This window comes from Melanostigma gelatinosum (genome assembly GCF_949748355.1).
Source record: "Melanostigma gelatinosum genome assembly, chromosome: 1".
In the NCBI taxonomy this organism is placed as follows: domain Eukaryota; kingdom Metazoa; phylum Chordata; class Actinopteri; order Perciformes; family Zoarcidae; genus Melanostigma; species Melanostigma gelatinosum.
In genome coordinates, this window is record NC_136634.1 from 18684743 (window position 1) to 18709953 (window position 25211).

Below are 25211 nucleotides of genomic sequence, written 5' to 3' on the forward strand. Positions count from 1 at the left end.
GCAGATGTGAAGCGGTAAATGTCAGTTGATGTACGGTAAAATGAGGCTGAATAACTTGTGTTTGCTGGTAAACCAACCTCACTGTTTTTATTGATCTCAAATTTCACTTTGTATCAACAGGTGTTGTTTGTAAATCATCTGTCGATTCAGTATTGATTTGTATCTAAATATAGGCCAAGGTTACATATACCATTCTGGACCCGCCACAGGTTCCTCCTACACATTGAATGCAGTGTCTTGCCGTGCGATACAGTCTATTCATCACTCTGTGACCTCTGCTCCAGAGGGGATCCGTCTCAGAAGGACTCATTTAGTGATGAATGGTAATCCTTTAAAACGTCCTTGTGAACAGCTCCAAACTTTTTTTATTTCCTCACGTATCAATTTTAAATTCTGGTCATTCAAGGCCCACGGAGCTTAACACAGTTTCTATCTAAAATGATAAACTGATGACATTTTGGGCCGACATGGATCCAAACTGCACATGATTGGTTTGCAGAGGCAAACAACCGTGAGGCGATTAACTTCAGACTAAAGTATTACCGTTGATGTCATGCCATTGTCGTTCATGTCCAGTCGCCCTGATATCAGACCCTAACACATTGAAGGTATTCACATGTGTAAAGGCAACTACTTTTCTAAATCATTGGTGATTCAAATAAATCCGGTTGAGTGATAACAGTTAATAGAAGCAGCATTGTAATCCCTCATCCCTGTGATGTACTTTGTTTGAAGTCGGTGATGAATCTTTCTTTCATTCAATGCTAAACTGAAGCTTTCTCTTTGTTCCTCTGCAGATGAGTCTCTGTTGGCCTCCACAAACAACCCCGTGGGATTTCCTGGACATGGGCCAACAGGGTTCAAACCATCCGCCTTACCAGCCTCATCGTACACTGCCTTTGAGGACCCAGACTCACCTGGTGCCCCACCATCCATTTCTGAACCAAATCATGTAGTTAGGACTGCCGACATGACGTATTTTCAGTGGGGACGTGTTGCTTTCGAAAACTCCAAATCCTTGGCAGGAAGTGAAGTCCCTACAGAAGAACCGCATCCTCTGGCCACTCCATCACTTAGCCCCTCTGAACCTATATTGGGGTCTAGTCCACAATTGGAGGCCGCTAAATTCGTCACGGACTGGAAGCTGGCCAGGACAAAGTCTTCCACGCAATCTCTCTCTCTCACTCCAACTCCTACAAGATCCCAGCTGCAGCCTCAGTCAAATACATCCATGCCGTCATTAAGCCCCTCAACAAGGTCAACGACCCCTCAGCTAGATCCTAATTCTGAGCAGAAAACCATCAACAAGCAGCAGAGTGGTGCATCAGAGCAAACGGAGGCAATCGTGACCTCATTTCCCGTTCAGCCTCTTGAGCCCCCTAAACTGTCTTTCACTGACTTTGCGGCAGATGAATCTTTTAGTAGAATCCTGGATGTGAACCAGCTGAGCCCCAGCAGCGCCCCGTTGAAGGACAACATACCAACGCGTGACATCAACAGTCTACCGAACCCTGATGAGATTCTGGCCCCTGGCTACGATGTGCCTTTCATCGCCCCCCAGCCTACATCACCTTCATCTGAACCCACTGAGGTCCCTCTAGAGGACTTCTACCCCACCAACACCATGGAAGTGGACTGGGGATCTGGAGACTACTTGGAGACGATGTCATTCCTAAATGCAGATGAAGAGAACTACTCTCTGGTCACAAAGGTGCCCTCTGACTCGTATGATCTGGAGGACTATACGGAAAGCTATGACACATCCTTCCCTTCCAGAGTGGGCGTATCCCCTTCGTCTTTGCAACCTCTTCACGTCTCACGTTCTCCCAGCCTCACCACGGCCTACAGCGCCACTGTTCCACTTAAATCCGTCGATCCTTCCTCTTTGTCCTCTACAGTTCATTATACACTGGACCCCACTCCCACAGCTAACAGCGATATGCCCGACGCATCAGACCTAGATTGGGCCGATACTTTCACAATTCAACCGACAGATGTTCTCTTGCCTGACATGAACAGCTTGGAGTATTACGTCACCCAGTTGACCAAGGAGAGCAACGGTTCGGACAGCGGAGCTGAACACAGAGGGAACGTTACCATGGTGCCCGTCAGTGCTACAGACGTCACACCCACAGGCAGCGCCACCAATGACACCACATTGACTGAGGACGAGTCCTCCGGTGATCCATCAGGGTTTGAGCCGAAAGATGAGTCAACCCCAGTAGTAACAACAGAGGAGAGTCCTCAGCTGGTCAACACCTCTGAGCCTTTTCTGGATCCGTCCATAGTCCCATCCCACTTCTTTGATCCGTCGTCTTCCGCCTGGGGCGGTCAGATGTCCACCACAGTGTGGTCTGCACACACTCTAACTGTTGGCCCGGACAGCACTGTGCTAACAGAAGCTATGCTACCCAGTGTCACGCCTTTGCTGCCAGATGATGTCATATTTTCCTCCTCTCTGACAGACGTCCATTGGTTTGTTACAGAGTCCTTCCCATCGAGCACCATACACGCCACTCCGGTCTTAACTGCGACCGTAGCCTTCTCCACTGTTTCCACCGAACCTGCTGCCAACACCACGGCCGGTATGACAGAATTAACAGCCCAAGACCCTACTGTCACGACTGAACAAACTCTCAATGTAACTTCAGTTTCAACTGAACCCACATCTAACATCACTTCGGGCGTGTTGGGCGATCAGGGTGTGACTGAAGATCGAGTTGACGTTCCAGCCACAATGACCTTGATCCCGACTAGCAGTGAAGCTAATACAGACTCTGCTGTACCCGAAACCACAGCTGCCACCTCCACTTCCCATCAAGCCACAACTAGAGCTACTGCCACCACTGAAGCCTCAACTAGTGTCAACGTCATCTCCACCACCAGTGGAAGGACCACGACAACAGCACCAACGTCAAGAACGTACCTCTGCAACCTTGACAGGCCTGCTTTTTTCGTCAAAATTGGTATGTTTGACATTTAATTATGCTTTGTGTTATATTCCCAAAAACAATACGTTATCCACATGTATGATGTCTCCAAATTGTGACGGAAGAAAATGATTTTTTCTTTTTAAATACATGCTTATGAGAACTATAATGGAAGAGGCCATGATAACATGCTCATGCTTTTTTCTGAAGGTTTTCCTTCCGGGGCCACTGTTGGATATGCCAAATCTCAAGTGAGAGACATACTGAAAGGGGAATTCAACAAGTCTATGGAGCTGCAGGTACATTTAGGATATTCTATTAATTTTAAGGTAATACTCTGCAAGATGTTAGTGTTCTTTTTGGCAATAAAGAATGGCCTGTAAGGGCAACATGGGCACAAATGTTTAGTTTGTAAAAGAGATCCATGGTTGTGTAAAAGGTCCCCACATAGAATATGTGTGTATGTTGTTTTCTGGTGTGTCGGTTGTGTGAATATGTATGTACTGTATTTGTGCGAGTGTGTACATCACAAGGCCAGACCACGTCCTGAGTATTTTATCAGCGGTTCTGTGATAAACAAACCGCAGGAGTAGTCACATCAAGACCACGGTGACCTTTGAAAAACACCAGCTGCTCATCAGACACAAGTCCTTTAACTGTGAGTGAATGACTCCAATGGGGGGATTCGACGATGTCATGTATTCTTGCTTCGCCTCTGAAGGTGGTGGACCCGCCACCAAAGTTTGTGTTCCGGGTGGTGTCTGGTCCAGTTGTGTACACGGCCATATCCGTCATCAACGCTCTGCGAAGGTCTGGACGCCGCTTCCTGTCTCTGACTCCCAACTGGACGACACCAGACCGTAAATATCAAGTCCACACAGGTAAACGACCTTTCAACAAGCTGCCAAGATATTTAATTATATGTGATAACCTTCATTTTTTTAAACCTGATCTAAAACTCCACTTGTCTTCACTCCGCGCAGTGCTGCAGTTTGTTCCCGGTCACATAGACGTGCGCTTCTGCAACTTCAGTGAGAGCATTGAGAAAGGTTTGACCATGGCCTTTGCAGAAGTGCGTCGGCGCTCAAAGGAGTCGACCAACTTCACGGTGCATGTGAGTGGGACCAGGAAGCAGGGAGGCTTGATCCGCCTCAGGCTTGATCCGCCTCTCGCATTGCACTGAGATGATTTCATTAGGATGCGTTTCATCGATGCTGCATGACCCAGTCACTATAATCTTGAGCCCTCTGAGTATAAGCCCTTAAAGAAATCTTTAAAAAGCTATTTTATTAAGATTACTGTTTGCTATGAAGCCGAAATCACTAATTTGGTTTGACAACGTGAGATTCATGCTAAATATATCAGTCCATCCATTTTCCAAAATTCATTAGGGGTCTGGGTGGTGACCTCACTGTCCCCGTCCATATTCCCATCCTCATAAGATGCCCAGGGACCCTCAGTTGGCTCCTTTCATCACAAAAGAGTCTATTCTACAAGCTTCCCTTTGATGTGCGGGCACCCTGTGCGTACAGACACTTTGCAAAGGAAGCTCATTTTTGCTGGCTTTATCCACAATCTTAGTCTTTCAGGTCACTACACAGACGTTATGAGCATAGGCACCTTAAAACATAGCTCCTTCCTTACTCTGACTGTCCTCACTAATACTCCGTTCCACCTCATTGTCCATCTCACCATCACTCATGAACAAGACGCCAGAAAACACCACTTGGATCCTCGTACTTGAGTATTAAAGAAGCTTACTGTTTGTTAATAAAGAGCTTATTTGGCTGTGTGGTTAGTTGGCTTCGGTAGAGTTTTGTGTAATCCTATTACACTGATGCCTGTATTATCTTCTTTTAGTTGGAATAAGTATTAAATCGAGCATTTATTATTTTTTTGCAGCATGGAAATGTTTTGTGGACGACTAACATGCTGTGCTACTTTCCGATCACTGAAAGCAATGGTTTTCACTTTGTTTTAACTCTTACAGAGGCAAACAAGCGGTTACACAAACAACATCGACGTCACATTGAAAAAATGCTTCGTACATTCTGTTGTGCAAACATCTGTCCGCTGAACAGCACATCTCCGTGCTTGTTTTTTTTTTTTTTAGATCGTGAACATCACCATGGCTGCTCCTAAATATCAGGATCAAAGGCTGGTGAGGCAGCCAGTGGACTTGACCTTCACAGTGCGCGGTTCCAGGGGATATCTGGTGGGGTCGGAGGTCAGCAATGCTCTGATGAAGCTCACAATGGTGGAATTCAGCTATTACATGGGCTTTCCTGTACTGCAGATCGCTGAGCGTGAGTAACACAGAGTTGTCTCTCTTTATTTTAACTATTTCCACTTCCTCACATGTCATATTTACTTCAACCTCATCTTGTCCTTTCTCTAACAGCTTTCCACTATCCAGAGTTGAACACCAGCCAGTTGCTTCGCTCCTCCTGGGTTAGAACAGGTACCTGGTTTCAGTGGTGAAAAGCTGCCACGGCTACTTATGTTTGAGACCCTTTGTGCTGATTCTCTAAACGATGTTTCGTGTGTTTGTCGTGTCCTCAGTGCTCCTGGGTGTGCTGGACCAGAAAGCGGGTGAGAGGACCTTCCAAGCCAACATGGAGCGCCGGGTGGCCATGTTGCTCGAGGAGGCCACGGGATCAATCAGACGTGTCAAGAGAGCTACCCTCATAGGCAACAGCAGTGTTCAGGTACTGAATCTATCGATTCATTTATTCAATACTGTCTTTTTTGTTTAATTTTGCTTGTATGAAATAGAACTAAATATAAATGAGTTGCCTAAATCAAGTTACAGGCAGACTTTTTTACTTGTTTATAATAAATACAAAATTTCGAACCCAACATTGGGCTGTTGTGATGCTGGTCGTGTCCTTTCTCTTGAAAGTATACGAAATAAATACGAGTTTAATTTCTTGTTCATTACCCAACAAAACTTTCCAAACTCGTTTAGTAAAAGATTACTCCCTAAATGTCGAACGCGCTTCCTTCCTTGAGCTTTTTTACATCGTTATTCCCCGATGAAAGCCTTGAGTACTGAGAGCTCATTATGTGAGCGCTGCAGCGTTTGTAACCACTGAAAGCCCTCCTGCTTTACTAATCAGGCACTCGCTTTTGTGGGTTTGTCCCGCACCTGCTCGGCCCATCTCTGAGGGGACAGGATGGTGCCCTGTCTCCATGGCAACAGCATCCCATTCAGCCCGGGGGGGGGGGGGGCATGCCACTCAAAGACCACAACCTCATGAGTCCTTGTTCTTTTTCCTCCTCCTCCTCGTTTGTCCAGTCCTGTTGCTTGATGTCTCCTGTGTGTGCCACAGAGCTGCTAAGAGCGGATCAATTATTAACTGTTTCTCTTCCTCTGTGTCTGTCTCCTGCAGTCTGTTGTTGGGAGGTTAGACATCACGGAGGTAGAGATACAGAGATCTGTAGTAGCAGCCTCGCTCTTTCTACCTTTCTGTCTCCTGCATCGTTGTCTTCATAAAACCCACAGAGCAATTTAGGGAAACGACCATATCGGTGGCGAGACTTCAGTACTCGTCTCTGTGCTAAGATAACGAAGATACGGTCTTTAATTTTAGACTTTGGCATCCCTTCTATCTTTCAAATATGAATACCGGTATGTTACACACAGAAGCCTCACGTTTGTGTTCTTTGTAGCCCTTTCTTTTTTTTTTTGCATTTCAAAGACACTCATCTTTGAGTGTCTGTTGAATATAATGAGAGTGAGGCGACTCAGACTGAGCGTCTAAACTTCAGAAGAATCCTTCATCTCGCTCACTCGCACGCACACACACACACACACACACACACACACACACACACACACACACACACACAGACACTATCTTAAACAGATGGCGTAGACAGAGTTTGACAGAATCAATGTGGTGTTGTCACCTTTGAGAATAGCTTATGAGTCTGCCTAGACGGATAAAAGAGGAGGTTGAATCGGGGTCATGCAATAACACACATCCACCGAGCCGTCTTTCCACTCTAATAAGCATGCGTGGACTGGATTAGACCCTGGATGAGAGAGCCGGCCCAGCCGTTTCTCTGTGTCAGCCCAGGCATGACCTGCGCTTTACTCTTTCCAGTAATGCAGACAGCAGACTGTGCTCAGGGCAGCCGGAGGGAGACCGCACACACACACACACACACATATATTAGACAACATGGAAAAATATCTCAACAATGAATACTCTCATGGGGATACAGAACGCGAGCCGATGTATATCACCAGTGTGCTATTTCTTTATATTTTTCTGTGTCTGTGTGTGTGTGTGTGTGTGTGTGTTTTTGTTGATATAAGAAGTTTCAATACATCATATGGCAGCTAAGGTAGCCAAATAGTTGGGGCCTGAATTTTGGTTTCTACAAAATTCCAAAAGTGATTAACGTTACAGAATGCCACAGAACATGAAGCGCCACACTCTGCATTACAAAATCATCTGTTTTATTAAAAGGGGGACACTTCGCTCATTAGGGCCTCATCTTCCGTCAATCCTGTGTTCATGTTTGGAAACCACTTTTTCCAGTTGCTTGAGCAGTGAGCAGCACCGTCTGTAAACCACAAACTCTGCACAGGGAAAATATTTATTTTACATTTTATGACAACAAATGGAAACATCAAAATAAAAAACACACCTGGACTTGAATTGAAGCTGACGCTAGTCTGCACCTTGCTGTGTGTGTGTGTTCTCAAAGTTAGAAGTAAATGGGATCAGATACCAAATAATAAAGACCCTCAACAACATAATTGTTAAAAAACACAAACCAAGAGGATTTGCAGCTCGTGTCCCTGAGCGATGTGAATGCGTGGGGAGGTTTGTTGAGTGACCTTCAGCCGCTTTCCTCCATCTGGACGTGAAGAGATAAGATGTCACGATGTCGGCCAACTGTTTGAAAGAGTTGTGGACATCTGTGTAATTGTAAGACGGCCAACAGGTATATGGGGCTTTTGCATTCTTTCCACATCCAATGTGGTCTTTTGAATTTCCCCACATGAACCCAACTAATGCCCCCAAACACATGAATAAACACACTGACGAGTTTTTACTCATCAACTGTCAGATTCAAGCCTCCTGAACATCACTTTTATCACAAAATAGTCTTATCCCAGTAGCTCAACGCTAATGATAATAATAATAACAATATCATTAATGATGATACATTTTATTTGTTAAGTGCTAAAAACATCAACAGAAAGGACTCAGGCCTTGGATAACAGTATTCAGAGATGGATTAAAGTTGCTCTATTGACAAAAGTTGACTTTACATCTTATTGGGTATTAGTTCAAAAACCTGTTATTTTATAAATGCCCCCCCCCCCTTCCCCCCTTCCCCCCTTCCCCCCTTCCCAGGTTGTAAGTGCGAGCCGGCTGGTGGGTGCGGACCACCCCTTGGAGATAGTGTATTTTGTGGAGGGTCCTACTGGTCAGAGGACGCCTGCAGCTCAAACAGCCAACCTACTCAACAGCCTGGACGTTCAGAGGGCGGCCATCGTCTTGGGATATCGTGTCCAGGGCATTTTGGCACAGCGTGAGTACCACTCGCATATTAGAAAACTGACATTCAAGGGCAGCAGAGTGATGTCGTGAATAACAAGATGGCCCCCAGACATGGACAAACTCAATTTGAGCTCCCATGTCTACAAGCATCCACGTTGTCAAAGTGCCCGAGAGCAAGACACACGGAGTCACTGGCATGATCCTGGGTGCTGGTATGCCATCCAAAGAATGTTTTTTACCTGTGGATGTTGTTCGGTGTCTTTGAACACACTGCACTGCAGGGATTCTTCTGCTTTTTGTTCATGTGAATTGCTCTCGATAAAGAAACTTTTCAAGGTCTAGTTGCACTAACTGAGTTGAGCTGAATAGGTGTTGGAACAGAGCGACACAAAAAGAGAGAGAGACTGGATTGTTCTCAAGCTCCTAATAAGTAATAAAAGAAGAGTACAAGCTAGCTGCTGGCTCCATGTGTTCCTTTGAAACATTTGGGCTAATTACCTTCCTTTTGTACACGCCGTACCAAAAGCCTGTCTTCCTCATTAAGAACCCAAACAAGGGATGAGTGCCTAATGAAAGCCCCCTCAAGGGAGTTCTGTCTCTGTGCCGACTGTGTTCTCTTACGGTGCTTTCCCAGGGGATGCAATGAGTGTTAATTAAAACTAATGAAGGTCTGCATTAAAGATTACAGCAGCGAGAGGAGAGCCAACCATTCTGCATGTGTAGCTTAGCGTTCTCAGGGTGTTTGTGTACGGGCTTTAAGGCAACAGAGGGATATGCTTGAAATGTCGAACCACACACGCAAATGAAATGACTCAATATATTTGTGTCTGAAGCCCGAGCTTCAAACTAAACCCTGTTACTCGCTTCCTCTCTTTGTCTGTAGCCATAGAGAAGGCGGTGGCGTTGCCCTCCGACGCCGAGAACACCAACACGTGGATCGTCGTCGGGGTCGTGATTCCCCTCATCGTCGTCATCGTCATCATTTCCATCCTGTACTGGAAACTGTGTCGAACAGACAAGCTGGAGTTCCAGCCAGACGCCATGACCTCCATCCAGCAGAGACAGAAGGTAGAGTCGGATCAGTGCCGCACAGAATCGCACGTCACGGCTGACTTCTGTGTGTCTCCGTTTTACAAGTCTTTTCAGATCTACAACTCATTCTTTTCGTGACATATTTGAAATATTTAAGTTGACAGTAATGAGCACACCGATCACCCTTGAAGTGTACCGGCTGCATACAAACAGCTGATGTCTGTATTACAGGTGTTACATTAGGCTGTAGTGATGCTCTGGTCATACTGGGGGCTTCGAGCTAGAAAATATCACGGGTTCGGGTTCGGGTCGGTCAAAAATTGACAAAGCAGCGTTCCGAGTAAGTTATTGATTTAAATATAAGATTATATAAATAAGATGAATGTATATTACTTACTTCCTTACAGAAACATTGCGTGCGATAGTCCAGCTCTACAGGTGGTTGATAAACGCATATTCATTAACACACTATTAGGTTGAGTAATGCGAAGCAGTCGATGTGCAAAGCCAGAAATAAAGGCCACTTTTAAATTCAGATGAACTTGTAGTTAATTCGGTGTATCAGTCATTGCCATGAGTGTGCTGGAGGACTGTGCAGAATGTGGACCTCATCATTTCCTCTTTTTAGAAAGGATAAGTAAAACTTTTATGAGCGAGACTCATTAGAGGAGATGATCAGAAGTCGAGATGCTGCTCGTGCATTTAATGGGCCTTCGCTGCTCTTTTATTTGATTCAAATCTTTTTGGATGTTTTCTCACAACCTCTTTCACTGAAAGCGCCAACAACCCTGCCCTTCAGCTCCCTCTCGTCCCATTTCATTTTCAGTTGTGACGATTGAAACACTTGTCCTTCCTTTCTGCCTTCACTTGAACCAGAAATAATGCCATTCGTATCGCCTCTCACTTATTAAAAGTACACGTCTCTTTTGCCCTGAAGTGAATTGACGCAAGAGAGTTCCTCTTGATCTATGAGGTCCCTCGTACACGACATCCTGATGAACCAAATGGAATTACTGAGAACACATCAGTTCACTTTGAGACAAACAGGGTCAAGTTTACCAGAGAATTAAAAACCAACAAAGGCTTATATGACACTGAATAACGCATTCAACACACTGTATACAAAATATCAGAGCTAATGAGTTGTGATGCTTGAAAGCGGTACCAACGCCTAAAGCGAGCCCAGGGCTTCAAAAGCCAAGCTGGAGTGTTTTATGTTCCAAGTTCCTAATTTGTGATGCAGTTGAAAAGTGTTTTTTTTACTTTTGATAGTTACTTTAATGTGAAGGAGACGTGAAGATTATTTTTTGTGTGTCTGGTGAGTTACAACTGGCTTGTTGTGGAGGTTTGTTTGTGTATTCTTCAGCTTCCTGACTCATCGCTCCGTCTGTGTCTGGCTTTCATTTCCCTCCACTTACATTTTTCATATTGAGCTCATTTAATGTGCTGAAGTAACGATCACTTAGCCCGCCCTCTCTGCTTAACACAATCACCTGTCACTCAACACCATTCCCCCTCTCTCAGTCTGCCGCCTCCTTCAGAGAGTCAAGGACCTCTCTTCAGCAGACTCTCCCTCCGACGAAAAAGGATATAGGTTTTAGTGAGGAGGAAGAGGAGTATGAGGAAGAAGAAGAGGAGGAGGAGGAGGTTAAAAGAGGGAAGGTACAAAGCTGTCTGGTGGTTTCTAGAAGCTGTAGAAAGGACCTAGTCTGTGTGTGTTTGTAGTTGTTTAAATATTGCAGTCATGTGAAGAACAACACAGTAATTAATCGTTCATATTCTTGGTTTTGAATTTTGGATGTCAGACAGAGTAAATAGCAACACTAGAAATATTTATGCTATCCACCATTGCTTCTGCTCAGACACCAGTCGCTCTTCCCAAGAGCAAACGGACAATGACCAGTGAGGAGGAGGAGGAAGAGGAGGAGGAGGAAGAAGAAGAAGAAGAGGAGGAGGAGGAGGAAGAAGACAAAGATGAGGAAAAAGATACATTTCAAAAGAAAGGAGTTAAAGGAGAAGAACAAAGAAGACAAGAGAGCAAAGCAATGATCGTGAAAACAGGGGAGCCGAAGAAAGAAGACAGAATGAAAGTGTTAACTAAAGGGAGGAGAGCCACGGACGAGGTACATGGTGCAGCAGTCGTAGATGCTCGTGCTTGTTTGCGCTAATAGACGTTAGGATCCTGCTTTACCCGGTTAGGATGTCCACACACAGAAAACCCAGATTACGGTGGACTAGGTATTGGTGTCTTTATAGTCCATAGATTCCTGACGAACGTACCAGATGACTGTGTTGTGAAGTAGTAGATGAATAGACCTTATTTTGCATGTACCAACTGTTTGTTGTGAGTGATTCCCCAGTCTACCATCAGACCAGGCTGAGTGTTAGTTCGTGAGTGGATGGGGGATGTCACTCGCTGTCAGTCTCAGTGTTAATTCTGATGAAACAGCTTTTACGATTTCAGCTGCAGCTTTCTGAATGCTTCCCCTTTCAAAGTCTGGCCTGTTTGTGTGCCGCGCAGAGCAGCACGCACACACATATCCTCTCAGGATTAGCAGCTTTATACCAACAAGCCTCTTCTAAGCCCGACATTTTGCATCAATAAAGTCGGTGAGCGTACTGATAAGTCAGAGAATTACCAGGAGCCACGCCGTGTCGCTCCTCTCTACATGTCGCGGCACCAGACCAGAGTTTCACAAGCTGCAAGCACACACAGTGAGGTCTGACATCCTCTGTTTACCCTTTTGCTGTTGGAAAGTCCCGAGGGCTTTCGACTCAAATAGGCTTCCATCTTCAGCCTCCATCCCCCACCGCCTCAAAGCAGAGCAGCTCAGTGTCTCCCCACATCTCTGCCTGTCCCTCTTTTTCATATTCTGTCTTTTTATTCATTAATGTCTGTCCGAGCCTCCCTTCTGGACATTCATTCGTCGGTCATTCAGTCTAATTATGTCTCATGGAAGCAGGGCTGGGGGACAATTCCAGCTGTATATTTTGAGTTGACCTATGTCACACACTTAAATACAAATTAAAAATGATGAATACTACATTACTAAATATGTTCCTGTCATTAAGTACATATTACCAGTACTGTGACTCATTTCACACACCCTCTCTGACCCATTTAACTTCTGCTGTATGGCCTTCCCGCTTTAGTTCCTTTTCCTATGTCCTAGAACTGAATATTCCTTCTCCTCTGCCTCTGTCCTCAGCTGCAGGCTCCCAGTGTGAAAGGATTTGACTTTGCCAAGCTGCACCTTGGCCAGCACAGTAAGGATGATGTCATGGTGATCCAGGAGCCCGCCCCGTCAGGGCCCGGCCCCGGGCCCCTCCCCCTGTCCCTTAAAGATGGCCTCAGTCCGTCTGAGAACGGGGAGATCCCCACACCCATGTCCAAAAGCTCCACCAAGGCGTCCCGCAGCGGTCGCAGACGAGAAAGGTCAGTGCTGCTCGTGGTACCGGGCAGGAGGAGCAACAACAGTAAAAGAATGAGCATCACCAGTCTATTGCCACCAGATTGCTCTCTGTCCCCCCCACCACCTCATCAAAACACTTAAATCACAGACGTGTGTTGTTGTTTTTTAACCCTCTACGTTATAAAGGTACTAAGATATTTATTTAGACATTTAACAGCCTGTTGTTGTTCTTTCACCCCATCGCTCTGATTCTCCACCTCAGTTGGGACAGTCAGTCAATCTGACAGAAAGCTTTTGACAGATCCTGCGTTTAATTATTGATGCTCTGGAACTTTAGGGTCTCCATTCAATTTTTCTTACAGTATATCAATCTAAGGTATAAACCCTTCTGTTCTGCTGTTAGATTTTAATTTTGCCCTATTTTAGGTAGTTTAAATTAATATGCACATGCTATATTTACTTGAAATGTACAGTTCTTGTTATATTTGTAATGACAACGTAAACGAATATGTGCATCATTACCAACATCTCCCAGAATGCTACCTGCTCTAGTCTTATGTAATGGACATAATATTAAACACATTGGCACAGCAGTTATTTAAAGCATGAACTTCTGTCTTCATTAATAATGTCCATCACACCGGCCTTGTTTCTCCTCACTTGATAGCCAGCCAGGACAAATTCATCAGGAGTAATTCATCAGGAGTAATTCATCAGGAGTAATTCCGACAGTGGAAACACTTTTTAGCATGTGGCACTACAAGCTTCAAGTCATATTAGCATTTCTTAGAAGTCTCCTCAGCTTTTATCTTTCTGGAAAAGCACTATTTTTGATTTATGCATGGCATTTCAGCATGTTAGTGTGTTCTTGGGCTTCTATTATTTACGTGTTGTGTGTGTGTGTGTGTGTGTGTGTGTGTGTGTGTGTTGCCGGTAGGATCTCGCCGTCCGACGGTGACTCTGTGGTAAGTGACCGTTCCAGCGAGCGGGAATCAACTGAGGAGAACCTGAGAGCCCACGCCACGCCCAACGACAGCAAGCACAACCGTAAGATTCCCATCAATGTTCTAAATGGCAAGTAGTCTTGGCAACACTCACATCACTCCTCCAAACACAAGGGGGGGAGGGGGAGGATGAGGGATTGGGCGGACACAAAGAGACCAACTCCAGCAGGCATGATTTGATTGACAAGAGGGCCAGATTGAGGGCAGGGGAGACTCTGAAAGGGGTGAAAAAATAAGACCGAGAAAAAGTGCTGCGTCAACCCAAGCAGTGACATAAAGATTACAGAGGGGAGCGGTGAAGGTACAAGAAACACCTATCCGGTGGTCAAAAGACGTCCTGAGAGGGGAATAGGAGGGGAAATAGCTGAAGTGACTCTATCTGACAGCCTGTTGATAGATTGGAGCCTGCAATGCCGGTCAGAGACTACGTGCTGGAGCCAGAGGCAGTCAGGCAGACAGACTCCGGCCTGACTCACCCACAGAGGAATGGGCTCTGTTTTGTTATGGATAAATCTCCGCCCGGGACTGTATATGCTCTGCTACAATGTTTAGAAGTCGGTTGTATATGAGACACTCAGCATGATGTCATGCACCGGCTCCTTCCCTTCTTCTCTCTGATTAATGAACGTCACACAAGAGAAGCTTTTATTGGCTTCACAGACGCCGTTCCCTCCTTGTTTCCTTTTTATTTCTAAAAGTTTAAACAGCTCTCATGGTGGCACACCTCAATTCCCCAGGCTGTTTCTAATTTTTATTGTCAATATCCAGCAACCACTTATATCTTAGGTGCCTTTACTTGATCTTCTTCTCCTCAATAAAACTATTTTTTCCTTTCTATTGCGGTTTGCAGGCAAGAATAGAATTGGTAAGAGTCTGTCCTCTCTCCGTCTGTGTCTCCATAGACCTCAGGCCTGACCTCCAGCAGCTGTGTCTGTGTGTCATCTGTGTGTTTCTGTGGTAGCATTGCCCTCCCCATCCATCACTGTCTGCCGAGCTGTCAGTCACAGTGTGTAGAGAGAGTCAACTTCACAAACAAAGGCAACGCCATTGTTTGAAATGAGGTTTAGCTTTTTGGAAACAGAAATCAGTGTTTCATCATTTTTATGTCGCCACCGGAAACATTTGCTCCACACTTTTGTTACACGCGATGTTTCAAATATAGTCAATTAAATAAAAGGGTGAATGTTTTCGTGCAGATCTTAACGCAGTCGTCATCTCAGCACATTAGCATTTAGACTTGCAATGACTCCACTAAGCTGAGTCATGACCTCTTGCTTCCTTCCTCAGGTCCTCCTCCTATGAATGGTACGAATGAGCAGCTGTCCTCGGCCTCCATCTTTGAACATGTCGATCGGATGTCTCGTGCCACAGATGCAAGCAGGAGACTCCCGAACAAAATCCAGCTCATCGCCATGCAGCCCATGCCTGTCCCACCACTGCACAGCCCCCCCATCAATGGCAAACTGTCTGACACCAACCTAATCAACAAAGAGGTTCGCTCCTGTTCAATATTCTTCTTTTAATACAAAGGCAAATTACAATGTTTCAAGCCCAAATTGGCTCCTTGAGAGCTACGGAGGAATCAAAGACTTGAATTACTTTCATCACTTAAGACAGAAGACCTTATGGGAGCAGATGACAGCATCGCAAGTCCTTTAAAATAGACATGTTATTATTCCTGATCTGATGCTGCTGTAGTTCTTGTGATTTGTCACTAAAGGTGTGTACTGTATGTGCATGAAATAATCTCATCCTGCTTGTTGAAGTCTAAACTCATCTGCAGTTGGTCTAATCTGTGCATATTTTAAAGATGGTGTCTAATGAGGTCATTGTCTCAGATCCAGGTAGCGTTGAGGCACAAGTCGGAGATCGAGCACCATCGTAACAAGATACGCCTGCGTGCCAAGAGGAAGGGCCACTACGACTTCCCTGCTATGGACGACATGACGAGTGGCCTCGGAGATGCGAAGGACCAGGATCGCATCTATCAGAAAGCACAGATACAGATCGATAAGATCCTGGACCCGGATGCCCAGATGCCCCCCATCTTCATGGAATCCAAGAAATGGTTTGGGTCATTGCACTTGTTTGGTTATTGGTGGACAGGCTGATATGTGTATATGAGTTTGTAGGGCTGACTACATTTTACATCTAGCCTGGCTTAAAGAGACAGTTCACCCCAACATCAAAAATACATATTTGTCCGCTGACGTTTATTCTTCAATCTAGATTGTTTTGGTGTGAGTTGCCTAGCTTTGGAGATATTGTCTGTAGAGATGTCTTCCTTTCCGAACTACACCCGCCAACGATATCACTGCGCAGAAGGATTGTTGCTCTCCAAGCACCACTGACCTAGCGAGTGTTACAGCTCAGCTGAAGAAGTCGCTTTTAATGTTTACATCTCCGGCTGTCATGAGCACGAGCCTCTCGTCCATGAGTCGGTGCACACTTCTTACTGCGCGATGATATGGTTGGCGGGTGTAGTTCAGTTAAAAGAAAAATAGTTCCGACAAGGAACTGCTCGCAACAAGGTCTGTGGATTATTTTACATGATATCTGGAGAGAGACATTGCTGTTGATGTTGTTTTACCATACAGTCCCATTATACTGGAGAGAAGGCAGACGTCTCTACGGCCAATATCTCCCAAACTCACACCGGAACAATCTAGATTGATACATAGCACTACAGCTGAGAGGAACAACATTTGTTTTTGATTTTGGGGTGAGCTGTCCCTTAAGTAAATAATAGGTACTGATGAATGAACATTTCTTCGCTTGTTTCTCAGTAGTCGTGGTCGGCGCTCTCCCAAACAGAGAATGAAGGAGCAGCTGAATGGAGGCCTCATGGAGGCAGACAAAGACCACCTCATCACTGAAGACAGTGACGCTGTTTACAGAAAGTGTCCTGGAGTCAACAATGTGGCCTACGTGGTGAGTAGTACAGGAGAATTATGACGTTTGCACACACGGGTATGTCCTCAAACTGTCTGTAAACGTGTCGTGTTTATTCCAGTCGGACCCTGACCAAGGCCCAGGATCCCCTCACAGGAGCCCCTCCCCCACCGACGACGTCTTCCTGGGTCCCGCTTCCTCTCCTCCGGGCCATGCCCCTCCCCCACCCCCCTACATGCCTCCACAGCCGTCTATTGAGGAGGCGCGGCAGCAGATGCACTCCCTGCTGGACGATGCCTTTGCCCTGGTGTCGCCCACCTCTCAGGGCAGCTCAGCAGGGATCACTCTCCCCGGGGTCAACGCCAACCCGCCCGTCTCCAGCCCTCCAGGCCGTGGCCCCAGACCTTGGGGTCCCTCTTACCAAACTCTCGGTCCTTTCCCCAGTGTAAGTAGCCATCCCTGGCTCTTAAATCGACAGGATACTTTTAAAAGAGTCAACGTGAAATCATGCTGCTTTCACGTTGTGTGTTAGCAGCAAATGGTTCTCCTTTGCGGCTATGCTTTTGCCAGTATAACTTCCTGTAAAATGTATTCTGTCACTAATCTGGGCACGGACTGAAGCGGGATCGGCTCCCTGTTAACAACAGAACAGCAAAACAGTGAAGAGACACATGTAGAATCCTGAGTATTCACTATCTCCTCCCTTTCTCAAGCGTTCTCCAGCTCATTCGCAGCGTGAGGCCTATAGCTCCATGTTTAATCGTGTCCTCTTAGCAAACTAATCAGTTAAGTATTCCTCCATCTGTCGCCCCCACGAAGCTGCGACCTTACAACCCCGTCAGCTATCTACAACTCCTAAGGCTCTACAGGAATGCACCCTGCATACGCTTGATCTGCATTAGCGCCTGTTAGTGCAGTGTAAGCTCAGTGTTTGTACTTCTACTACGGTATATTTCTGCTGTTTCACCGCCATACAAAGACCCTTTTATGCAATGTCGCAGCTTGTTAACGCATTAAACCTGGAGTCCATGCACATTGTGCCGCACAAAAAAATACAATTCAATGAAATTAAGGTTTTTCAGTACCCACGGGCGTGGGTAGAGATGGAGCATTACAGGAAGTTGTAAAGATTATTGTCCATTGGATTAGCAATGAGGCAGCATTATGGCTTCAAAATAAAAACTTCATCAAGATTTTACAGACTTAAAAATAGAAGCATCATGTTTCCCAGTTATGATATGATGTTTTTTGGTAGTAACACTGAACACATTCCTGTCTTGCCTGAAGCCTAATTATCACGATGGTAACTGAACTTCTCCCTTGCATTCTTAAAATGTTTCCTTAAATGCATCTCACAGCTATCATCACCCATGAATCACGACTCTTTCTCCCAGAGTCCAACCCCAGAGTCCACCCAGGAGTCGGTCACCCAGGTGACCGACACAGAGAGAAAGTCAACAGTGAGCAGCGGAGCCACAGAAAGCTATTTGCTGCTTCTGCTTTTTGCAGCTTCAGTGCTTTAATATGCTGCGAAAGGTCAGCTGTAAAAAACAAAAGAAGGCTATCCAACAAAACCATGCGTTGGTAAAAGCAACACTGTGTATGAAGTGAGCCCCACTGCACACAGCAATAGACACAGCACTGCTTTGCATTCATTCGAAATATCAACATCCTCTGTGAGCCGTCTTTGCATTGCTTGCGGTATTTGTATCATCTTTGTCTTGATACAGTAAGCAAGCTGTGACTGATATTTCATAAGTTGATTGTACCTGATTGTCTTTGTCATGGCCATTGTCGCTCACTTCCTCCTAAGCGCTGTGTGTCTTTGCTGGTCTTCCTCAGAGGTTCACTGAGCTGAGCTTGTCCCCTCCTCCTGTCCAAGGTCTGACTCCCAGGTTAGTAGAGTGGTCGATAGAAATTCACTATTCGTGTATGAATGAATAAGTAATATGCCTCTTTGATGTTCACCTCTTCCACCACTTTACCAGTGGGAATGTTTCCCTTCAGGTGGACCTCATGAATAGCGAAGGAGGAGTTATATCTATTTGATTTCATGGATCAGGTCCAAACAGTGGTCTCTGAACTGGCTCCCCAAAGACCAACATGTGGTTGTTAGTTGTGTAACAGTTAACACGTGAACAGCATGAGGCCAATTTTAGGTTATGTTTTGTGCCACATACAGAAGACGACGCTGTCGAAACTATATTGATATGATGGTGTGGAGACTGCAACTGAGAAGAATTGTCACAATACATGTTTCATCAAATGGAAGTGAATGTCGTTGTGTTGCAGACAGGGCCTCGGCTCGAGCTACCTGCCACCAGGAGAAGCTGCAGGGCAGTGTGAGCAGCTGCAGCCGGACAGCCTGTACTCCAGCAGGGGCCTCTACGCCGATGAGCTGCCCTCCTCTGCCCGGCCGCGGCCAGTAGGGGGAACGACAGGTACGAGTGGGAAACACAGGCTGACACAAACAGCCCAGTCAGATGTAAACAAAGCCCATGGCGTGCATGCGTCTCAATCTCATTTCCACTTCTTACATCTTCATTTCAGTACCAAATATTTCTCGATATGGAAAGACAACATTTGTCAACAATGGAAGGTTGATAAGCATATTTGTGTTTGTCTGTAGACACAGTTTATTTAGGATGACTTCTGGCTGTAGGCCACAGCGCTGCTCCCTGATGCAGACAAACACCTCCACCCCATAAACCTGTCAGACTGAAAGAGCCTTGTCTCGCTCTTAAATTATTGAAGCAGCGAGCGTGATGCGGCTGCCATCACGTGACTTACGCTAATAGAAATGGATTCTGGCATTTACTACAACAGAGTGCAGCGCAGCAGAGACAGAGTGCTTCTCACACTGCGGTGATTGCATCAAAGTATATTAAAGGGGCTGCTGAGGATTGAGTGTCAGTTACTGTAGCTCTGGTGTGTGTATGTGTGTGTGTGTGTGTGTGTGTAGGCGCCCAGCTCCAGCATCTTACACAGGTGGGATTGTCCAGCCGGATGAATGGTTACCCAGCAGGGGGCAGGGCGGCTCCAGGGCAGAACGGAGGCATTGGCTGGAACCACTACTACGGGGAACATTTCTCCAGGCCGGAGCCGGAGAAAGACGCAGTGAGTGAATCGCAGATGTAATCCTTTCAAATATTGTCAGTGCATCTACAGCCTAATATACAGGAGCTTTTTCCTCTGTGCCACATGATTGTTCACCAAATGTATGTCAATCCATGGCTGAAAATAGTGCCCTACAAAGGCACTATTTCATCCGGTTTGAGTAAAGTTTGCTATAAACAACAGTGCCCATCAGTTTTGGGAAGTTGCCAAGCTTTTTATAAAAATTTAACTCTGTGTTTGTGACCTCATCTTAAAAATAAACCTCTTCAGTAGGAATGAATGGGCTTGGGGCTGAGAGAGCACCAGACAGGCTAGACAAGAGCAAGCAGAACGTATTAAGAGAGTTTTTGTTTCGATCTTCTCATTAATTCTCTCCATTTCTTTTGTGTATGTATACGGTTGTGCTTATATTTCATATATCGCCCCTTCTCTCACAATCTCTTGTTCTGTCACTTGAAATGTTTCCTCGATTTTCTTCTCAATTGTTTTCCTCCCTATCCTTCCTCTCCGCCTTCAGTTCCTGGACTGTCCTGACTACACGTCCTCCTCTGTCTTCCAGACGCCCAGAGGTGGCATCAGGGAGCCTTCCGCGCCCCCCGTCCACCTCGACAGCCCGGGGGTGGGATATCTGTCAGCCCCGCTTCCCATGGATACATCTCCTCCCGCCCACTCCTCTGCCTCCCTGATCAAGGCCATCAGGGAGGAGCTGCTGCGACTCTCCCAGAAGCAGGCGGCCGTGCCCAGCTACCACAGCTGAAGGCCCGGCCTCCAGTCCGGCCTCCAGCTCTTACCTGTCATGCCACTGACCCGCCCCCCCCCCCCTACCCGCCTGCTTCGCCTAATCTAAAAACTACTTCCCGTGGAAGTCCCTGAGGGTGTACAGCAGAGAGGTAGTCCTGCTGGACTGAAGTGAAGAGGTGGTTAATAGAGATCTCTAGCTCCGAGACTGTTCAGAGCACAGAATCCGATCAACTGCAGGAAGTCAAATCAGAGACGGTGTTATGAAGTGAAGAAGAATATGGACAGTATATGCTGGACCCATGAGGTCCTGGACCTATTTGAGATTTTGCTGCATTTATTCAGACTCAGTATTCTGTGTCACCGTTTCACTTTCATGCTGCCTTCACTAAACGGTAATCCCCCCCCCCCCCCCAAGACACATCTCATTTTTACATTACTTAAACTACCATACAGGTACTCTGTTGTGTTCCGATGCACAGCCCTTAACCTTCTTCATCACCATCAGGTGCTACTTCACGTTTCCTGCCATGATGAGCCGTGCTATGCCTCGTCACTGTGATGTCGTTCACCCGACCCGATCCATTGTACACGCCTGCAGTGAGGTTGAGACAGTAGGCACAGAGCGGGGGCAGCCACAGAGACGAGTGACACTCATCAACACTACCCGGTCGCTAGTTAGTCTGATGTTGATATTCTATGATCTCTTGACTTACAGTCGTTTTTTTTCGTGGACAACTTGCAGTCATGTCCCGTGTTTTTATTCTTGTTTAGTCGCTAACAGACGGCGAGACAAACATGAGAACAATGGCCTTGAAATCGTGTTCATTTTCAAACGGGACTTGTGAGGCAGGTGTTTGAGATGCAGCCACAGATGTGTCGCAAATCATAAGTGAAGATGTTCGGTATGTGCTTGACAATAAGGGTGCATTGTACTCGGCTGTAGTTTGATGCACTGTATGCAGACTACTTGGTACAGCTCAGGTCGTTCAAAAGAGATCCGTTGCGGACAAATCAGTGATCATTTGTTTGTGTGGAAGAACTGTTAATGAGGGGAAAGTCACAAAGACCAGTATTCTGTTTTTATAAGGTGAACCTGTATTTACTCTGTACTGAACCACCATCTCTGTGTAATGCAGTATTCAGCATTTTCTTTGCCTTTTCGTTTGCACAGGAAGGAAAACAAAGTGTACTGTATTCATTCATGGTTCAACCAGTCATGTTTGCCTTTTTCTTTTCTTTTTTAATGTTTTTGGATTTACCTCGTGTCATTTTGTTCCTCTTACATTTATCTTAGTCATCGTACTGGTTTTATTACATGCCCCTCCCCCGACATGTTGTGATGTTTTGGGGCCTGAAGTGATATTTTGTTGAAATGAAATAAAAGTGACAATGATGGATTGTAAAGCAGGGCTTGAGAATATGTTTTGGGATGTTTCTCTGTGTTGAACCGTCATACTGTCATAGAAGGTTATGATGCAGCCTAAATTACAACTTCATGAACCTTCATTTAGGAAACAAACAAAACAACAACAGATGTTGTCATTGTACGGAGTCTCCTTTGATATGCAGCGAGATGGTTTAGTGTCTGGTTTCCCGTCTCACCTCATGTGATCATGTTTTTTTGTTGCCGATCTCACACTGTATGCCTCCATCTGCTGGTTCTGTACTGTAACAACAGCCCATCCGCCTGTGTTCATCTTTCATTCCTTTTTATGACACTTTTTTTTTTTTTTTCATCTATTTCTACGTCTTGTATTTTGTAAAACTGACCTGTTGGCTGGCCCAACCTCATGTTTGATTGATGTTTGCATGTTTAATTATTGTATTTCTTTTGTTCCTCTTTTGAGCATGCTGTTCCAAAATTTCTTGAAATACAAAAAGAAACTTTCACCCGACGTGTCCTCGAGTTTTAAGTTCATCACCACAAGTGGATTTGATGTGTCGGCACAATTGTCTTTTGAGTTCTCACACATGATCATTACATGAGTAGACTTGAGAGGGGATCATTATGTTCCACCCTGACGGTCACATACATTTCGATTTAGAGTTGAAACGCTGAAACACACCATGCACGCATCGTCATATCTCACGTCATTCATTCCATATCAAAGCGCTCTCGCAGCTGTTGTACTTCCCTCAAACATCCAGAGGGTGTCAGTACGTTACAAGAAAAACCAAATCCACTCCATTCACAACAAAGACTGCTCCCCTGGCTGCCGATGATGGAACCAATTCCTGAAGATGTTTCAGTGAGTCTGAAAAGAGCTTATTCTATCTCTTCATTGTTATTTTTATTGTTGGAGGAATTGTGAACATGTCAAGTGTGGAAGTGGCATTTGTGGAGGATTAATGGTTGATGATTCTGATGTCCAATACAATATACTTTGGTCTGTATATTACAGTACAAGCAGCAGCTGGCAATACTCTATTTATATAAATGGAGAGCAGCATGTGTACAGTGCAGTGTTTTCCCTCCTGTTGTGGGTTTATACTGTGCTTCCACAGGAGTGCTTCCTGGGCATATATTGAGTTGTGTCTCGTCTCATCAGACGCTTCTCTCCTCTAATCCTATCGCAGGATCCAAAGCCACCGAGTGAAGCGGCTAAACGCAAAGCTCCCGAAGTCCCTCTGCAGGGGTTGGACCGCACACAACTCAGCAAGTATTGGACAGTGCACACACTCGAATAGCCGCTGCATTGATCTTGTAAATATATATATATATATATATATATTTATACATATATAGACAGTCCTAAGCTATTTACCTCTGGTCTCCACCATGACTCTGTGAGATCTCCAGCTAGAGATGCAATTCAACGTATGCTTTCACATGTTAAAAAGCCTGTAGCACATCAGTGTATATTCAAAGTGATCCTCTTTAATGTCAGTATTTATTATCCAAGCATATAAATTCTACGACTGTACTTTTTATGTGTGTGTTATTGCTACATTCATGCTGCTAGCTCAGTGTCTTTTTCTGCTCTGTCTCTGTCTTGTCTCCCACAGGTCTTAAGAGTGTCCCGTCCCGTCCTGTCTGGCTGCCTCTGGCCCTCCTTGTGGGGTCTAATACCCCCTCCCACACACACACACACACACACACACACACACACACACACAGAGTAATCCTGTCTGTGTGTTGTCCCGTCCCAGCTCTGCTAGCTGAGTCCAGCCCGACCCAGCGTAGCACAACAAGAGCACACCCAGGAGTTAATCTGGATCATGACGGTAATTACTGACCGGGTGTCCGGTCTGTAGGATGGTGCAGGGGAGGGAGCACTTGTCCACTAAGGAGTCTTCCCACTGACCTTGGAGAAAACTATGAGGGAGGCAAGGAGGGAAGGAGGAGAGAAACGGAGAGAGGAAGGCAGAGCAGACCCAGGCATTAGCATACTGACAGAGTTCCAGCACTGCAGATCTCTCTCTCTCTCTCTCTCTCTCTCTCTCTCTCTCTCTCTCTCTCTCTGGTTTTTTAACTCTGCCGGTGGAAGACAGGAAGACGAGGAGAGCAGGGAGAAGGAAACAAATCCTTTGACACATGAGAAAAGAGGATATCTGCCCCTTTTCACTGATCCCAGCACAGATTCAGAAGCACTTGTGAGTAGACTGCTATCAGCTTGCCATTCACTGTCTGTGTTACATCTCAGGAATTTCCTGATGCAATAGAAAGAGTTTCTCAACCGGAGCCGACGGGGATCTTTTCCCCACAGTGTCTGCGATTGTAACCAAAGTGTATGTTTGTTTTCTCCAGTAGGGTGACTGAGCTCGATGCAGTCTAGTTGCAGACATTTGTTTTGCTGTATGTACAGTATCTGTGTGTGTGTGTGTGTGTGTGTGTGTGTGTGTGTGTGTGTGTGTGTGTGTGCACACATGGCCACCATAGCACATCTTCCTCCAGCTGCCTGTCAGAAACAGACATTCCTGCGGTTTGATGAGGATGAATGAGGAAGTATTTTAGCGGCATGCGGCGGTGGCGTCCTGTACGGCCATAAACCTCGTTGCAGTGGGAGGATGTGGTCACAGCCCTCCTTGTTTACCAGTGTGGCTTTTTTAAAATTATGATTATTATTATGCAACCCTCTGCATGCTGCGTCGTTACACAGCCTCGGAGCTGCTTGCTTATGAATCAATGGCATCAGGAGGGGTTGGCTAACAGAGACACCGAGCGATGTCACTGTTCTCACTTTCTGTGTGTGTGTGTGTGTGTGTGTGTGTGTGTGTGTGTGTGTGTGTGTGTGTGTGTGTGTGTGTGTGTGTGTGTGTGTGTGTGTGTGTGTGTGTGTGTGTGTGTGTGTGAATCTTAACAGGGAGAGTGAAGCGGTCGCAGTTTACCCAAACTCAACACAACCAATATCTGACCAATCTTTTTCTCCTCTTTTTATGACCGCAAGTCCAGTGGTGATGATGTGACTGCAGCTCCTCTTACTGCCTAAATGCAGACCCCCGACTCTCTCTCCCTCCTCTCTCCCATCATCATCTCCCCTGCTCCCTGCTTCCTCTCCCCCCCCCAGCCCTCCCAGTGCAGGTTGTCTTAGCGCCGTAATTAGGTCATTTTCTCATTTC

The 25211-nt window shown here is 45.8% G+C and overlaps 1 protein-coding gene across 1 annotated transcript in view; it reads left to right on the forward strand.

Annotated features, from left to right (window-relative positions):
* LOC306785116 (UPF0606 protein KIAA1549) overlaps nucleotides 1-22541 on the forward strand; it is a gene marked incomplete at its 5' end in the record, with an annotated part of 30826 nt that extends 8285 nt beyond the window's left edge. Inside the window, 21 exons of the mRNA XM_079279339.1 lie at nucleotides 798-2966; nucleotides 3141-3229; nucleotides 3652-3811; nucleotides 3914-4044; nucleotides 5044-5236; nucleotides 5332-5391; nucleotides 5493-5638; nucleotides 8306-8483; nucleotides 9336-9520; nucleotides 11009-11146; nucleotides 11347-11607; nucleotides 12694-12920; nucleotides 13835-13975; nucleotides 15163-15394; nucleotides 15740-15969; nucleotides 16688-16832; nucleotides 16915-17238; nucleotides 18636-18688; nucleotides 19086-19234; nucleotides 19756-19910; nucleotides 20470-22541. Of these exons, the coding sequence (XP_079135465.1) occupies nucleotides 798-2966; nucleotides 3141-3229; nucleotides 3652-3811; nucleotides 3914-4044; nucleotides 5044-5236; nucleotides 5332-5391; nucleotides 5493-5638; nucleotides 8306-8483; nucleotides 9336-9520; nucleotides 11009-11146; nucleotides 11347-11607; nucleotides 12694-12920; nucleotides 13835-13975; nucleotides 15163-15394; nucleotides 15740-15969; nucleotides 16688-16832; nucleotides 16915-17238; nucleotides 18636-18688; nucleotides 19086-19234; nucleotides 19756-19910; nucleotides 20470-20667 (5564 nt within the window). The 3' untranslated portion in view covers nucleotides 20668-22541. The remainder of the gene's footprint in view (nucleotides 1-797; nucleotides 2967-3140; nucleotides 3230-3651; nucleotides 3812-3913; nucleotides 4045-5043; nucleotides 5237-5331; nucleotides 5392-5492; nucleotides 5639-8305; nucleotides 8484-9335; nucleotides 9521-11008; nucleotides 11147-11346; nucleotides 11608-12693; nucleotides 12921-13834; nucleotides 13976-15162; nucleotides 15395-15739; nucleotides 15970-16687; nucleotides 16833-16914; nucleotides 17239-18635; nucleotides 18689-19085; nucleotides 19235-19755; nucleotides 19911-20469) is intronic.
* Between the last annotated feature and the right edge of the window lie 2670 nt (nucleotides 22542-25211).